The following is an 18,579-nucleotide window of genomic DNA, read 5'->3' on the forward strand; positions in this document are numbered from 1 at the left end:
CATGGTCCTCTCACTTAGAAACTCTCAAATGTTATTGTTGCAAATCACCAGGGTGGTTGTGGAAAAAATAGATTGTGTGGTCTAGCACCCACTTTTTCATCCCAAAGATCTAACTTGCAGTCTGATATTCCACATTTATAACAAATCCCCTGCTTTGCTCCTGCAGATGAAGGAAGAGGGAACACATCTGAGAAACCACTATTCCAATCCTTTTATGGAATAGGAAATGCAACTGAGTCCTACAAGACCAAAGATCTCTTCAAGATCCCTCAGCTGATTGAGCCCACCCATCCGGTCTTATAATTCCTGCTTCCTGCTTTGTAATCATTGTACTTCTCATGGTGTTCCACAGTTCAATTTAATCACTTGACTATTATATGATGAATAACTAGAAAGGAAACTGAAAGCACTAAAACTGAATTTTTGCCTTTTCTTCCTTTGGCATCAGCCTACAGCTTTTGTCAGTACTAGACAATGAACTCGGGGACTCTCACAGGCTCTGCAAGCAATCTACCAATAGACTACAGCTACCACCCTTGACTTATGCTTCCACCACACTAGCCCAAGCAACCCTAGACTCATCATTTCCTTCACCTTTATTATTTTTGTATCAATTCCATACAACCAACCTTCCTGGCAAATTTATTTTGTACGAGTTACAGTTGACACATTCATCACATAAAACACAAGATGGCATTTAACTTGAATGTCTTATTGTTTCTATAAAGCTAATTTTTGAGACAAAATCTCACTGTGTAGTACAGACTAGGCTCCCAACTCAGTAATGTCGTTGTCTCACCCTTGCAAACCCTGGCATTTATAGGTGTATGCCACCATGCACAGCTTGAATCGAAACGTCTGAGGGCATTCTGCATCATTTCATTTTGCAGCTCAAATCCTAAAGAAATAGTCAATTCACTACAAAGGGAGTTAACTCAGCTCATGGTTCAGCTATGCTTTGGCTGCCTCAGGCAGGCAGTCAAAGGTTAAAAAACACCTGACCTTTCCACCTTCACTTTTAGCCTGCTCAGCTTGTTGGGGCTGTGTTGAGCCAGAGCAGAAAGCCCGTGATTTGAAGAGCAGGAGGAAAAGAAAGGACAGCGGCACCAGCTGAACTGGTACTCTCCAGCAGTTTTCATTTCTATGAAAAGTTTGATTCTGGTTTCATGCCCTGTGATTAACCAAAACAAGAGGAAGACAAATAAAAATTCTGTACAGCTGTTTCATACTGACAGCCCTGACCTTCCCAGCTGAGGGTTCTTTGTGCTGAGAAATTGTTTCCTAGCAACCAGGCCTCGCAGCTGCCAGACTCCAAACACTGAAAGCATGACTTATAGAAAGGAAGCCAGGAGAAAAAGGGTGGGGTGGAGCCTGCATCAATCTGAGCTTTGTCTTGGGGTCTAATACTATGCTAGAGGGAGAGAAGATAAGCAGGGAACTGAAGCCCCTTCCTGTTGTGAATCAATGCCAAAATCAGGCTGCATGGGTTCCGCTTCGTCACCTCCACCTGCTCTAGCAATCACCCCTAGGTGTGAAAATAAGGGGGTTAAGGGAAGGTGGGTGGGAGGAAAGATGTTTCCCAATGATATCAAATACTGCATGGTGAACATGGCTTTTATTCTGTAACAATGATGCACATCTACTGTATTTGATGATTGGACCCTTCTCTCTCCTCTCCCATGTCCTCTCCTCCCATGCCCTCCTCTCCTATTCCTCCTCCTCCCCTCCCCTCTCCTCCCCTCCCCTCCCCTCTCCTCTTTTTCCACCTGTCAACCTCTCCCTGTTTTTGCTTTCTGCTTACTACCTCTTTTTCCTATCCCCCTCTCACCATCTTTCTGCACACACACACACACACACACACACACACACAGCTACAGAAACTAACACAAAGGGGCTAAAAGTACTTTGCTTACTCAGAATAACTTGAAATCTTGCTCTACTTAGACATTATGTTAGGAATTGGGCAGCAGAAAAAGGGAAAAGTTGTGAGAAACATTAAGGCACAAGATGAAATGTCGAGGTCACGTAGAGTAGCTGCCCTAACCTAGGAGAGCTGAAAAGATCATTAATTGAGACTAGACAGTAGCCTGCAGTTCAAACAGCGGTCAAGGAATCGATCAACATCTAAATGAAAAGATATTGGGTATACAAAAGCTCTAATTTAATTGATCTCAGAAGGAGCCCACCATCTCATTTTTGTACACGCTTGTTGGGGTTTTGCTATGTGTCCCAAGATGTCCTTGAGCTCTACCTGAGAACATCTAGAGTGCTGATATTCTATAATCCCAGTATGTACATATTTCTGTGCCCATAATCTGGCTTTTAAAAAACATCTCACTGTTTAGAACACATGGCCAGTGTTTAGAATATCTAAATGCTGAGATCATAAGGTTAGCTCACTGAATTTCAAACATTAGCACTTATGTGAATTCACCTAATTAAAATGTAGAGTCCTGAGTCCCATACTGTAAGGAGAAAGTTAAGTCTCAAGTGAATAGGTGCTGTTGACTTGAACACAGCCCTGACAAGTATGTAGTCCTTAGCCTCATAGACTGCAATGCCCACCTGTGTGTCTCAAGGGATGGCAAAACCTTCCTCTGATCTGAGCCAATGCTGACAGTGTGTGTAGAAAATGGCCACCTAAGTTTCTCCCCTCAGATATTTATGACTGCTTCTCTTCAGAGCCTGCTCCGACTGAGATTAGCTAGCCCTGCTCCTTGATCAGTTGCATATAATAACTCTACCTTCTCATTTATCTGCATAAAATGATCCCATCCATACCTGTTCAGTTCTATATGATAAACACACTGAACTTCCAGGGCGTGGCTTCTCCATCTGAGAGCCGAGCCCACCCAACCCCATCTGTTCTGTGAGTACAGCCACCATTTCTTCATGTCCTCATCAGCCCCAGTCAAGGTTTGAGGACAAGCTATAGAAAGATGAAGCACTCAAAACTGATTTAGAAGGGCTAGGGGAAAATCTGGTTTTTTGTTTGTTTGGTTTGGTTTTAGTTTTGAGGATTTGGGGCTTTACACTGGGTCTCACTATGTTCTAGACTGGCAGGAATGTTCTACATAGACCAAGCTAGACATGCCTGTCTCCTGTTTGCTTCTGCTTCTCCAGTGCTGGAATTAAAGATGTGCGCCACCACACTTGGCCCTGGAGTCCATTTTAATTCACATTTTCAATAAGATTCTCATGTGGATCCTGATATATGTTGCCTAGGCTTACGCTTTTAATTAGCAAAAACAAATAATATTCTTCAAGACACCAGTAAATTCTAAATATCTAATTTTTTATTTCCTGTTATGCCTAAGCTGTGTCCTGCTTTGTTCTTCTATTTTGAGTTTCAAGATTAACTAATCAATTTCTTTGAAGAAGCCAGTTAGTATTTTGTTAATGCGTCATTGAATTGCTAGATCAATTTGGAGAGTATTGTCACCTTAATGACATTGTAGATTCACATTGAAGCTTTTTATAACACCTTGCACAAGTTTACATTGTCAGTTTATATGTATATATATACTTATATATATGAGTTATGGTTTTGTCCCTTTTGAAAAATCTATTTTAATTATTTGTGACTTAGTTAAAACTATCTTGTTTATCTCCTGCCACTGATGAGGAATATCACATTCTAAGATATTAAATGGCATCCTAATTGGTTGAACAGCAAAATAATTGAACAGCCATTTAAGTCCTGGATGCCTCACTCACACTCAAAGGTGTTTTCTCTGGCTCACCCTTTCCTTGTTCCTGAAAAGTGAGTGTTCTGTTGTGTGTATTGGTTTGCTTTGGTTTAGGCTTGAGTTTTCAGACAGGGTCTTGCTATGTATGCACCTAGGCTGATGTTGCTTTATGGCTCAAGCCTCAAAGTCATTATCTAACTGCTTTCAATGAACTAATGTTGGAATTATAGGTATGCACCACAATGGACTACTAAAAGATTTTATGGAAAAGATGTTCTTGAAAAACATTTATTAGTTTTGGACTTGAAATATAATTCCTTTGTACTATATTTTACTATATTCCATGCCCTCTAGCAGTTTCACTGAGCCTATTTGATCTCCTAATATTTTTAGCACGATGGTTGTTTTTCCTGAAGTTATCATAGTACAAATATTTTTGTAGCATTGGTTTCCTGGGTCAGTATACTTGGAGAATATAAAACGTAATACAAAGATTTGAACAGGGTATATTGCTAAATGACAGTTTCAGTGACTGGTCCTTCCTTATCACTGGCACACATATCTTCTGGAAGAACTCTAGACAGAATTTGGGATGCTAGAAAATTACCTGTGTGTACTAGTATGCATGTAAGGATTTTGTAGGAGGGAATGGAGAGACTGGTATGGAATAATTTTTAGCATTTCCCTCAAGACTCAGGCAGGTAGCTATTGTCTTTTTATGAAGAAGATGACCTTTTCAGAACCTATTTTTATAAGACAAATTCTCCTTTTTGAAAAAAATAATATTTTGCAAAATCAAAAAGAATGTGTCATTCTCTGGTGTTTACTTTCAAATTGGGAATGTGTATAATAACCACAAGTCCTAGTAACTATGGTTGTCCAAAGTTGAAATTTCTCAGCACCTACTGGCTCTGAAAATTAGGCTATGTGTCAAAAAATGAACTCCACAAGAACACAGGAGGCCTCCAGTTATAGCCTGTGTTGAAAGATATAGGTTCTTATTTCTAATCCACTCTAAAGGGCTTTGGATGATGCAAGAATATTATTCTGATTTCTTAATGTAGCTCTCAAATGCAAGCCTTTGATTCTTGAAATGTACATGTAATCCAAGTGCCTGCATGTAGTTGATAAGGTTTCTGATACACAGAAATTCAACACAGAGGAATTCAGCTATGCCTCTGTGACAGCTGCTGTGTGCTTTAACTCAAGCAGATGAAGAAAAGCTGGACAGGTTTAAGATGTTTCAAAAAGATTACAGCTTGCTCCACATCTGTGTTTGCAGGAACCAAATTAGCATGGGGGTAAACTTTGGAGATGGATTTTGCTCCATCCCGTAAGCCTGCTATGGGAAAAGAACACTGACCCGGGGAGGCAGGGGATGTGAATTCTAGTTCTGGCTCTGGGATAGACCAGCTCTGTGATAATGGGTGAGGTCATGTCATGAAATATTAGATTCTACATCTGGCAAATGGTGAGGATTATATTTACTCAACACCATTTGAGTTGCTGTGACAATTGATAGGGAATTCTTTTTTAAAAAGTAGGAAGTATAAGACAAGCAGAAAATCTGTTAACACTATCCAATCCCCTTCTTCCAGCTGTTATCAGCAGAATGCTTGCCAAAGCTCAAGTGCCACAGAGAAACTACTATGCACATCAGATGTCAGAGAAGGAAACAAGCTTAATTAAGCCAAATCATAACCAACATTTGCAATGTGCTTTATACCTTACAGATCATTTTTACAGAGATAAACTTCTAAAAGATCAAGCAGTGCTCTATAAGATCCAGCGGAGTAAAAGTGGCTTCCTCAAAGGGGAGAGAGAGAGAGAGAGAGAGAGAGAGAGAGACTCACGCATCTTAATATATTCCCAGAACCTAGTGAAATGCCAGGCAGAATAAATGTTTGTTAAATTAGTATATACTATTTCCTCTCTGTATTTTACAGATGGATAACCAAAGGCCAGGAAACGTGGTGAATATGCTGGGAAGACAGTCCCAGAATACTAGGAAATAACATTACAAGGGCATGAGAAGTTCTCTGATATTCTCAGTATAATTAATACGAAAGCAAGGCTTGTGAATGAAGAAAGTCATGAAAGAAGGTAAGCAGACATCAAGCCTCGTCGTGCACTGTGTCACTTTGGCCTTGGAAAATCACACAACAAAAATGATCTCTCAGAAAGTGAAAAATATAGCACAGCAACACAATACTAAACAAGGAAACTAGAAAATCCACAAACACCGAACTTCTCACTGTTTTACAGAAGTCTGTGAGACAAAGAATGCATTTAATTAAGTACAAAATAGGTGGAAATCGGGATATGTCTTCAGGAGTAATTACCTTGGTTTTCTTGGCTCTGCAGTATGGTACCTAGAAACTTGTGCAAAATGGCATGAACCAGGAGCAAGGAAAGTGTCTCCCCTGCCCCCCACCCAGGAAACAATGTCCCATACTAGGCTAAAATGTCTGTGCTTCACTCTGCTTGCAAACATGATTATGTCCCCCATACACACAATGCACTAACTCAGGATAACTAGCATCTTCTGCTACAGATCTGTGCCCTCTTATGTTTCCCGCCCCCCCCCCCATGGGGGAAAATGTGAATTTTAGTGGAGTTTATGTTATCTTTTATTTACTGGAAATTCAATCCAATAATCCATATTCTGGCAACTGAAACTGAACATGTATTGCTAACTCAGAGGCACCAGGGAAATCAGAGAGAATTCAAACATTGTCTATGATTATTTCATTTAGTGACTTAGGAATACTTGGCTGATTATTATTTCCTGGTTCTATTGTTATGCTGATCCTCTACAGATGAATTTCAGTGTACTCAAACCACTTTTATCTCTAAAGTTTTATGATCTAATATTGATTGTGGTCCTGATAGTCCTTCAGCTCTCTCTCTCTCTCTCTCTCTCTCTCTCTCTCTCTCTCTCTCTCTCTCTCTCTCTCTCCACCCTCACACCCTCAGTTCTTCCAATCATCCATTCAACGTGCAGTACACACTGGACATATGCCCACTCCTAGACAGTACTCCTGTTTTGAGGAAACATTCATGAGCAAGGGCAGTGCCTATCTGCCCAATAGCTGTCTGTCTGGACACCTAAAATATCAAATACTTTGGTCTTGCCCTGTCATTTTTCCCTTTGCTATACTGTGAACACGGCAAGACTGAGTATTTTTCCTTCTGCTGCCTACAGAGTAGAATAGTACTATGCTTAGCAATCATGAACAGCTGTCAGAGGTGATGCTCATTAATGAAATTCACTATTGAGAATGACATGAACAAATTGGGAAAATGAGGCATTTTGCTTATTCTTTAGTGAAAGATAATAAAATTGATTGTCAGAACTGGTACATTTATGAAGTTCTAGACATTGCCAGGAGGTACATTGAGCTGGCCTCTTTGCTATTCTTCCAAATCTAATTTTTGGAATCACAGAACTTTAAATGTACAGGAAATTGAATGCATAAAATTATTCCACTATGGAAGGAAGTTTAGGGGGGGGGTCTATTTTATAGACAAAGTAGATGAAAATGAAGGGAGTGGCAACGGTTTGGTCTACATTAATCCAGATCTTTGGTAGCAGAGCAAGAGTCTCTGGGTTCCTTATCTAGTGCCTTTTCACTGTTTGCTTATTGTTTTGTTTTGTTTTTCGATACAGGGATTCTCTGGATATCCCTGGCTGTCCTAGAACTCACTTTGTAGATCAGGTGGGCCTCAAACTCAGAGAATCTGCCTGCATCTGCCTCCAAAGTGCTGGGATTAAATGCATAGTGTGCTATCTGCTTACCACTATCTATCAATTTAGACTCCAAACTGAAAACTCTTCTCTGGGTCTCTAACCTACATACTGGCTTTACATATTTCAACTTTATTAGTCTCCCGAATTACATGATCCAATTCCATAAAATCTCTGTATTTCAAAATACAATATATTCTGCTTCTCTAGAGAACTCTGATCGATGCAGAGATAATATAATAAGCATGTTGGAGAAGAAGATAAAGTTCTGTGGTTCTGTACTTAATAATAATAAGGTAATAATAAAGTAATAATAAGGTAATAATAAAGGTAACAATAACAAGGTAATAAGGTAATAATAAAGTAACTACAAAATGCTACAAGAAAAATTTGAGTAAATGTGGCACAAAGAAATCAGAACTGTTTCAGTTGATAGAAATACTAATCACCCCCAATTTAATCACTGCACAATGTACACATATATCAAAATGTTTTCCATGGTAAATATAGATAATAGTATATCAATAAAAATTGTGGATTTTGCAATGGTGCATGATCTATGCCACATTTTTAAATCATCTTCTTTAAATATCCAGCATTTGATGACCTCTAATCTACTCTGTTTTGAATAATGGAAAATCGAGTTCATCGATAAATTCCAAAGGGACATTTCTTAGAGACTGCAACCCCTGAACAACCTCAATTCTTTGTAATTATATTCAGTCTGATTACACTCGGTTTTAGATTCCTACTAGCTCTGCTTCTTGTATGAAGACTTCCAGGGCCCATATCCTTTACACATATGCTGTATGTATTACATACACAAACCTAGCTACTCCATACCATTCTGGTCTATTTCATGCTGGGGTTTGACAAGGGCAAGGGCAATATGGAACAGATGCTGTCATTCTTGAAAGCCACATTCAGCTGGAGGGAATAGGAGCCTATTGATTTAAACGGATTTTTTGCTCTACAGTAAGGGAGGGAGATGATTGCTGTCTGACCTCAAGGTCTCCGACATGGTCCCTTTAGAATAGCCTAAGTCGATACTACTCATTGGACTGAACCAGAGCCAGAGCTGTTAAGCTAGTTGAAGGTGAGTATATGAACTTTTTTCTGCTAGGTTATAGCAATTGCCTCTAGAGTACTGATTAAGGAAAATTTTAAATCAACTATGGCTATGTAAAGTAAATTCCCATCAGAGAATCTCATTTAAATTCTTACTTTCCATATTAATTAATCCCCAATTTAAATTCTTATTTACTGTATTAGATCATTCCCAATCTCAACTTCCACATGGGGTTTATTGATAAATAAATAAAGCCAACAAACTCCTTATCAGTCAATATAACAACATTCAGAACCACATGCCAGGCTGAGTGGCTGCTAGTAAGAAAATTTATGGTTGGGGTTGAGATAAAAGCATCTATATTAATTACCACTAAATACAGGCATGGGATAAAAATAACTCATCATTTTTCTCTCTGAATAAACTGCAATAATCCATCTTATTGCTAATCAGCTTTCATTCTACCTTCAGAGATTCCTTCTCCAGAGCTGTAGGCTAAATGACAGCAGTGATTCAGGCCTGGAAATGGATGACGCCATGCATCAGTCCCTGAAGCCTCTGGGGAAGATGCTGAGGAAGCAGATCTTTATTCCCCATCTTGAATGAACCAAACCATAGAAAAGTGCCTAATAACAACAGCATCTTACCATGATTTTTACACTGGACAGAATACATTAGAATGAAAGAAAGAGGATGGTCTTTCTTGGTAATTCTCAACCATCAACTAGTAGGTCAAGAAGTTACCAATATTTTGGATTAATTTATCAATTGTGAATTCTCATTCACTACATAGTGCAAGTGATCTCACAATATGAGTCTAGACATCAGATAGCCCAGAAATAATTATTTATTAGGAAAAGTGGGCATGATACCTGAGCTCCACAATACTTTTATGGGCCAAGAAAATATACTGGATTTCTTTACAGAATAGAAACAGACGAAGACTGAGGATAAAGCTCAGTTGGTAGAGTGCTTGTCTAGCATATATGAAGCCTTTGGTTTGATTCCTAGTACCAAACAAAGCCTGAGTATATTGGCACATAACAGTAATATTAGCACTTGGGAAGTAGTCAGAAGTTTCATAAGTTCAAGGTCACCCTTAGCTATATAATGAGTTCAGTGGATTCTAGGCTACATAAAACATGGGCTGAATTTAAAAAACAAAACATAAAAGAAACTCTAAGTAAACTCGTAGGTTGAAGAAAACTGTTTAAATGCATAATATTAATATATTCCCCTTCATACCAAACACAGTGGTAAGTTTTTGAATGAAGGAGAGAATTCACACACACACACACACACACACACACACACAAAATGGTGCTTAGGGCTAAGAAAAGCCACAAGGTATTTCAAAGTATACCAACTATTCCAAAGGATCCAATATCAGAAGGATAGCTTGCCCACTCACTTCCTTCATTCATGACAATATGGGAAAAGGCAAACATGAGTTCCCAGCAGGCAACAAGTCAAACACTCGAAACACTAAACAAAGCAAGGGTGCACCCTCTTTGGAAAAAAAAGAAAGAGGAAGTTCACCCATCAATCTGTGGAGGCATTATCTTAGCTTTTCAATAAGGCTCTAATGTCTTAGGTGAATAAGACCAGAACTGTCCAGATATACAAATATTTATATTTGAGTTCATTCGACGAGGCAGCCAATGCTTAAAAGAAATAGAGCATACATGTGCAGATGTAAACACACATTGACTTCAGAATGTACTAGTCTCTGGCCCCAAACCTTGTATTAAAAACTGTTACCTTTCAGGTTAAATGGTTCAGATTTCTATGGTTTGGCAATCTGTTGTCACCTGGAGAAATTTGGACTTGAGGCAGTGCGAACTATGAGGTCTAGTTTAATAGTGTCAACCTATGGAAGTTAACACTGGCTGGTAAGCCTATTGGACTTCCCACAGACTCTGTCACATGGGCTTATGGAAGGGCTGCTGGTCTGTTCAGGACAAAAATCTGATGTGGAAGTACAAAACCTAGTAATCACTGTTGCTATATCTTTTAACACCATGCTTAGAGAAGCCAGACTTTGAGGCTCATGATCAAAGGAGTTTTCTAATATCATTTGACATTGGAGAACTTTAAGTATATCTAGAAAAAACACCTTCCTTTGTTCCGTCTCTATGATTCTAGAGGCTGTGTAAGAGATGGCTGCTGTTAAGCCATGTCTGGCCTATGGGAGGGTAGGTGGTACCTCTTGTGATTATCAGTGTTCTAGCTAAGAAAGCCTCTTGTTACAGATCTTTAAGGCCTGTCAAAATGCACTTGTGTCTGCTTCTTTCTATCTAATTATTTCCCTGAGCTTTTAAGGTTATTCTATGCTGTAATTAAAATGCAAATGAATACCTAAAGTAGAGGCCATATGGTCACCTATTTTTAAAACTTTATTGTTCAAGATAGTCTGAGGAATAGTGGCCTGAACAAAATCAAGCAGGTCTTTTTGAAGATGTCTTTTTTGAATATTCAATGAAATAATAAACTATGCAATGCTACCCCATTTATTTATTTGACTATCGAACATTCTCTTCAACTAATGTTGCAGATAATGTAATTTAGGAATTGTGTTCTAAATTGATTAGTGCTGATCTTGTGTTAAAAATTGAATTGTTAGAGGCTTACCAACTAAATCTCTGTGGTGAATTCAATGTTCTGAGAAAAAAATAGACCAAAGCAGAGTCTGATACATCCAGGGGTAGGGCATTAATTAATAATATAGACCAAGAAAACTGATAGACTATGGGATAGCTTGGCCTGTTAAAGTGAACATATGGCATGAGGTATACATGAATGGTATTTCAGCAACCAAATTCCTATACTAGAACAAGAAAGAAGAACTATGAAACAGTGGACAGTCAAGTTTTGATGAATCTAGAGTATAAGGTACTGCTAGGAAACCTGACTTCTTACACTCTCATGAAATCGTGGCTCTATCTCCCCAATTACATTCAAAGTTTTCATTGAGCCCTCTGCTCAACGGAGGAATGTTGAGTCCTGTTAGCCACAATAATGACTACTCCAATCACATGAATTCGATGAATTTACAACCCTTACTATATTTCAGAAATAAGCACTGTCATATTGACATGGACACGCAATCTTGACTTAAAAACTATCCTCTTGGCCTCTTCATGTTGTTTCTCATGGTTCTCTGTAATAGAGTAAGTTTTTCATCCATTCCTTTCATGCAAATCCAACATAGGGTCTTTGTAGTAGATGCAACCTGTCATATACATTATTGATCGACCTCAACTCCTTGCCTAATTTTAGCTACTGTTTGTAGGCTACTTTTAAATTTGTATCCCCAACCCAGAAACCCTCCCCTTAGATCCAGACCCATAGGTTGTGCTTATAGAGTCTTTATTTAGACGAAGCAAGGCCCAAGAACTCAGTATATCTAAAGTATAATTTATTGTGGTGGATCCATTTACCCTTTTTGAATGCCCCCAACCATCCACTCATATACCTTAGGCATAAGTCTTAGAATCACATGTATCTTCTTTCTCCTTTACCTATGATAAATGGAAGTCTAAGAATGCTTACCTTGGCATAACTTCCTTTCCTCGTTATCTTTATGGCAAAATGTTTTCATTTTGTATTACATGAAGAAACAGTTTATGATTTTATTAAGATTGCTAATTAGTTGCTATTGCATTAATCAAAGGGAAAATAGTATCAGGGTAGAAATTATTGAAATAGAAGTATAAAAATACTAATTCAGTGGAACAAAATAATGGACAAACCCTTAGGCAAGGTAACAGAAAAAGAGGAAAAAACCAAATTAATAAAATTACAATGAAAGTAGAGAGCTCACAACCAATAACAATGAAATCTAGAAAATAATTAGGCCATACCTTTTTAAAAACAGAAGTATTTTTCTCTTGCCTATAACATACCAAATTTATACCAGGATGAAATAAGCAATTTAAACAGATCTGTAATGAGCAACAAGATTGAAACAGCAAAACAAAAACATCTCCAATGTTAAAAAATAAATAAATAAAAAGTCCAGACCTAGACCTTGGTGTACTTGACTTTTAAAAAAGAACATCGAGGCTTCAGAAACCATCACATATATTAGAAAAGGCAGGAATAATACAGGTCTTTTTAGAAAGCCAGTATTACCTTTATACCAAAACCAGATTAAGATACAATGAAAAGTATAAGCTAATCTTGAAGATATATGTAAAATATCTGCTTTTTCATATCCATAAGTGGTACTGGAAAAATCAGATATTCATAAAAAGGAGATGGTAGAGAGCCAGAGATTAAATCTGAGGGTTCAGGGTTTAATTCCCTGTTCAGGCACTCGGGCTTTTTTTTTTTTTTTTTTTAAGAAAGTAAGAAAGAACAAAAGGAAGAAAGGAAGGAAGGAAGGAAGGAAGGAAGGAAGGAAGGAGGGAGGGAGGGAGGGAAGGAGGGAGGGAGGGAGGGACGGAGGGAAGGAGGGGAGGGAGGGAGGGAGGGGGGAGGGAAGGGGGGAAGGAGGGAGGGAAGGAAGAAAACTGAAAGAAAAGGAGAGGGAAAGTTAATGGAGTTGGAGTGGGGCTGAATGTGATCTAACTGCAGAGTCATACAGGTACAAACTTATCATTATGAAACACATGTTTTGTACAACAAATAGTAACACCAATAAATTTTTAAAAATAAAACACATAGTGCTGCATCTGGGATGCTAAGCACCCATACACATCAATCATCCTTGTCTAGCGCCATGCAGTGGTGCTGCCACAGTTCTAACACTCTGCCTGTTTTTTTGCTTTTGCCTGTGAATTTTTCTCTTTCTGCTCTTTACATCACCCACACTGGGAAGAAAAGGAAGACAAATAATGCAATCACCTTTTAGCATGCCATGTCAGATAGCAAAAGGATCTTAATATAAGAGCACTGTGAATACCATTTAGAGACCATCTTACAAAATAGCAGACCCACCAAGGTGGCCCTTAAGATGAAATGTTGAGCTTTGTTTTTTAATAGCGTGTGAGCTAATGTTTGTGTGTGATGTGTAAGTGCTTGTGGTATGTGTGTGTATGTGAATTGGTGTGTGTGTGTATGTGTGTGTGAGAGAGAGACATAGAGAAAGAGAGAGAAAGAGAGAGATTTGTGTGATAAGTTTGTATGTGAATACTTGTAGTATGTGTGCATTTGAACAGATTACTCTGTTAATCCTAGCACTCAGGAGGCCAAGGCAGGAGGATCTCTGAAAGGTCAGTCAGTGCTAGCTCAAGCTCCAGGACTGTCTCAAAAAACCAAACCAAACAAACAAAAATCAAATCCTAAGGCTCAGAAAAGTAACATAATTGGCCCTATGCCACATAGTGGATAAAAAGCTAGAGTTTAAGTCTTTGAATTCTTGTCTAGGCTTCTTCCCTATTGATGGAAGTCAGAAAGTCATTTGTCACTAAGGAAGATTAGAGTACAAATTCAAATCGATTGAGTTAACCAGTTCTTGTTTCTACTCTGTCCATATACATCCCCCATGCTGCTGTGCTTAACACACCATTATCATAGCCTGATATTTTGTACCATCTTCTCTAAAAAATTTTAACTGATACTTGCAGACACTGTTGACGGCTTTTCATTATTCATGGCCTGCAAAGGTGAAAACTCACTCATCATTGGACAGATAGCTGCTTACTTAAGAGTCATACATTATATTTTTTTAACACATTATTAGGAACAATCAAGAATGCCAAGGAATGATCAATCTTCATGCAGCACTGGAAACCCATACTAAGAATAGCAGAGGTAAAGTACAGGAAGATTAATAATGTTCAAAAAGGGATATGTGAATACTAATAAATTTATTGAGTAATGAACTAACTGCAAAGATGAAATGATGAGCTTAATAGCGTGTGAGTTAATGTTTGTGTGTAATGCATGAATGCTTGTGATATGTATGTGTATGTGAATTGGTGTATGTGTGTGAGAGAGAGAGGGGGGGTTGTGTGGTATGTTTGTATGTGAATACTTGTAGTATGTGTGCATCTGAATGTTCATGCTATGTATATGTGATGTGTGTGGCTTATGTACCCATGCTTGTGTGGAGGACAGAAGAAGAAAATGGGTATTGTGTTCTGCTACTCTGCCTATTCTCCTGAGACCAAAACTCTCACTGAAGCTGAACTATAACCCAGGTTTCTAGGCATCTTGGGGCACAAAAGATGAAAAGTAGAAAGAAGACACAAATTTATCAAAATTGCCAAGTACATACTATATGAATGATTTTTTTCCTGAAACTTCAAATCCTGCAGTAGGTAATACATATCAGTAATTATGAGGAAGTGCATACTTCTTCATTTAAACACCCTTTTAGTTGATGTACAGAAATAAACAGTTTGGAAACTATAATTGTTCAGTTATCAGAGATATTTTAAGAGGTAGGATTATGGACTGATTATAATCCACACTTGTCTTCTAGATGAGTGACCAAAATGATCTTTTGAGCCAATAGAACCAGCCACTGTTCCAATTTCTTTGGGACATTTTTGTTATGTATTTTCAGATCTCTATGCTCAAGAGAATGGTGCATCTGTCTTCTGGAGACGCCTGGCTGCATTCTTTCCCAGATACTAATATAGGTAGCACTTCAGTAGTCTAACCAATGACATGAGGAACCTGATTTGGAGGGGAACAGATGGTAGCATCTTTCTTGGGTTAATTTTAGAATCCTGAAATAGTTCTTTTCTCACACGAACCATCCATGGAACCAAATTAAAAGAGCTATGTCACATGGAAAATGGAAAGAAATATATATCTTAGCGTAAGGCAAAGACAATGCACCCGAACTTCCAGTGCTTTCACCCTTGCTTGCCTTCTTTCATATAAATATGAGGGTCACTTCCACTTCTTTTTATCCAAATGAATGCAGAGCACCAAGATGGGAATATGTTTTTAAAAATGAATGGGACAAGCCATATCATATGCGTTAAATAATCATATGCATGGAATAATCAAGGTTGCATCATGCTGTATATAAATTTATATCAAATTTTAAAACCTAGTTTTGAAGGCATGTTGACCACTATGCCTGGTAAGGCAAAAGTAGAATGAATTTCAAAGTAACGAATTTCTGGCTCATTGCTTTGTCTTGAAAAGATCTTTCTCCCAAATGAGATAAAGAGTGTCAGTTAAGGATGATGGGATAAGGAGGGAGAGCCCCGCCCTGAGGAATGGCTCAGGTATAAGATGACTCATCAGTTGGGAAAATGAGAAAAGTGCTTTCCACAGTCACTAACCTGCTTTCCATCAAGGGTGTAGAGTTTTTTGACAACCCCGGTTTCCAGTTTGATCGCTTCTGTGATGTCAGTGAGGACCTGCTCGAAAGAGTGGGCTGTTTTCTTGTTGAGAAGCACACGCACTGCCTTCCGAGGCTTCACCCCACTGCGAATGATGGTCACAAGTTTGGGGCGCACAAAGTCCTTGTTCTCTCTGGCTTGAGCACTGTTGCTGCTAGCCAAGGACTGGGGCGCTTTCATGTTGGCAGATGTCTTTACGTTGACACTCCAGTTGGGGTTGACATTCTTGGTATACTCGACCTTTTTAAAGAAGTTGTCTGAGGAACAGACATAGCTTTCCCCTAAGGGAAGAAATAAATGGTTCGGTGTTAAGTTCAGTAGGAAGTATGCAGATGCAAATCAAGTCTATGCTATAGTCTATAGTATACTCATACTGAAATAAGGCTTCGGGTGAAATGTTGACAGAATAAGCAACCTTACCTCCAGTTCCTAAATGAGTCCTCTGACAAACTGACTTAACCAAATCCAAAAGTAATCAGCTAAATAGCCTTCAATATAATGGCATAGCTAGTGGAAGAATCTTGTAAATTTAAGGGTTGTTATTTAAAAAAAACACAGCAAACACCTCGATGTGACTTAGTAAGTAGCATTCTCACAATCAACATGATGCTATTGGAATGTGACTGCTTCCCAGTTTCTATGATGTTCACTAACTTCCATGCACCACTGGAGCATGTTTAACTTGTCTCTATTTCCTGATAGGATATGTGCTACTTTTGCTATAATATGAACCAAGGAAAACTTTCAATGTTAATTTATTTTTATTTCCAGTTTAAGTGAACAAAAAAAAACCCTTACAAATGTGATATTCAGTAGGCATTTGGTCAAAAGCCAAATCATCCTATCAGACTAAATAGTAGAATTATTGAAATGTGAAAGGTCTGTGTGAGTGTGTGCGCGCGCGCATGTGTACATGTGTACACAGGTGCATGCATGTGTGCACGTGTGTGCATGCATTGGTGTGCACACACCATGCACTAAATGTCTAAATATGTGTACAAGTGTGTTATTTACTGCCTATCCCACTCTAAATGAAGACAGTATCTAAGTAACAACCCCACTCCTCCACACACAAAGCATTCCTACTGTTTGCAAGTCTATCTCTTCTTTGGAAAATACATTCTTCTTTTTCTACTACCCCCTTTACATCTTTCTCCATCCTCCTAAATACTGCACACTACATCTGTGCATTTGATACCATCTCCATCAGTTGCTTTTGGCAGCCCCCCAAAAATGGGAGTGGATGAGTGGAAGACTGCATTATGCATCTTGATTGAATTGAAAAGGTCTAGTATAAGACTGAAATTTACTATGGGCTGGAGGAAATGACTAATAGAGTGGAAGAAATGCAGTGGCCAGAGGCAAGAAGAGGTCATTAGATGCCAGGAACTAGAAACTAAAAAGAAAACCAAAACAACAAAAAAATGGAAGCAAGTTAGGCTCAGCCTGAGGGAGAAGTATATTGAGGAGGAAAAAAGAGATTTTGCTGAGTAAAACGTATTAGCCTCAAGGTATATAGAAGTTCATCCAGAGGTTGAACTGCAGAAATACTGATTTGATCAGGCTTTACATCATCGGTACTAAAACTAAATACATAGACAAATAGATAATCCCTAGTCAGTGCAAAAAAAAAAATTAAACACAATTAATGTCTGATGGCTCTTCTGCTCCCTTTGGACACAGCAGGAGAACTACACAGAGTCATTCAGAACCCCCAGCCTGACAATTCATTCTCTATGCAAATATTGATTGCACCAATTCCTTTAAGTCGTATGAATTAATAATTTCTCGGTTACTGCTAAGGTTCAGTGGCAATCTCTAGGGAAGCTTTGAGAGGACACGTGTGTGTGTGTGTGTGTGTGTGTGTGTGTGTGTGTGTGTGTGTGTGTAGGGGGAGGGGAGGACACAAGGTTGCTTTAGTCTCTCTAATGGTCTGTTACAGTAGGGGAACTGAGACATGGATTATAGGCAGTCATAGGCACTGGCCCTGTTTGGTGCATATGGGTTAAGGAGTTGAGGACTCAAGCTAAAAGAGACCCTGATTTTGTTGGTTCCGTGGCACAGAAATTCAACACAACACCAATGTTTAGAGACAAGGGTCTGAAAAGTATGATGCAAAAGAATAAAGGGGCTGTTTCAATTCCTCTATATATTCATAGCCAATACCCCATCACACACACACACACACACACATATACATATACATATATACATACATACATGACATGGTCTCTTTCCTCTGCATTTTGTCATGTTCATGGGCACCTCCCAAGAGGTCACTGCATTTGAGTCAAATGCTTCCCATAACTTTCCATACACTTTCAAACTCTTGTCAGACAACTGGTGGAGTGGGAACATCCAGGGCTTTATATTTATGATTTCACTCATCCCCATGCTCTTCTGAAGAGTCAGCTGTGTGGGCCTCATTAGGGATCTAGACTTGTCTTTTGTATGTGCTGCCCCCTCTTAAACCTCTAAGCCCCTGAACTACAAGTATGATTAACTAGCCTCATGAAATGAACATGATGGCAAATAATTAGAGTATCATATGGCACCCGGGAACTTTCCACAGGGCTCAGCACTCAGCCACGTCTATGTTGAGCCCCTTCTGAGGGTCCATTTTAATCGCTCCACTCTCTACTTTTGGCCTGAATACATAGCAGTGGAAAAAGAACAGCTGGTGTGATGTCAGTCTGATTGTGATTGCTAACACTTTCTAGTTGCGTGACCTTTGGCAAATTACCTGACTCCCTTGGCAGCAGTCTC

At 38.8% G+C, this 18,579-nt stretch overlaps 1 protein-coding gene across 4 annotated transcripts in view; it reads right to left on the bottom strand.

Annotated features, from left to right (window-relative positions):
• Positions 1-18,579, bottom strand: part of Dcx (doublecortin) — a 64,687-nt gene that overhangs the window by 40,444 nt on the left and 5,664 nt on the right. For all 4 annotated transcript variants that reach the window (XM_052170982.1, XM_052170981.1, XM_052170980.1 and 1 more), the window contains one exon: positions 15,754-16,094. In XM_052170982.1, coding sequence (XP_052026942.1) covers positions 15,754-16,094 — 341 coding nt within the window. The remainder of the gene's footprint in view (positions 1-15,753; positions 16,095-18,579) is intronic.

Source organism: Apodemus sylvaticus, chromosome X (genome assembly GCF_947179515.1).
Source record: "Apodemus sylvaticus chromosome X, mApoSyl1.1, whole genome shotgun sequence".
NCBI classification, from domain to species: domain Eukaryota; kingdom Metazoa; phylum Chordata; class Mammalia; order Rodentia; family Muridae; genus Apodemus; species Apodemus sylvaticus.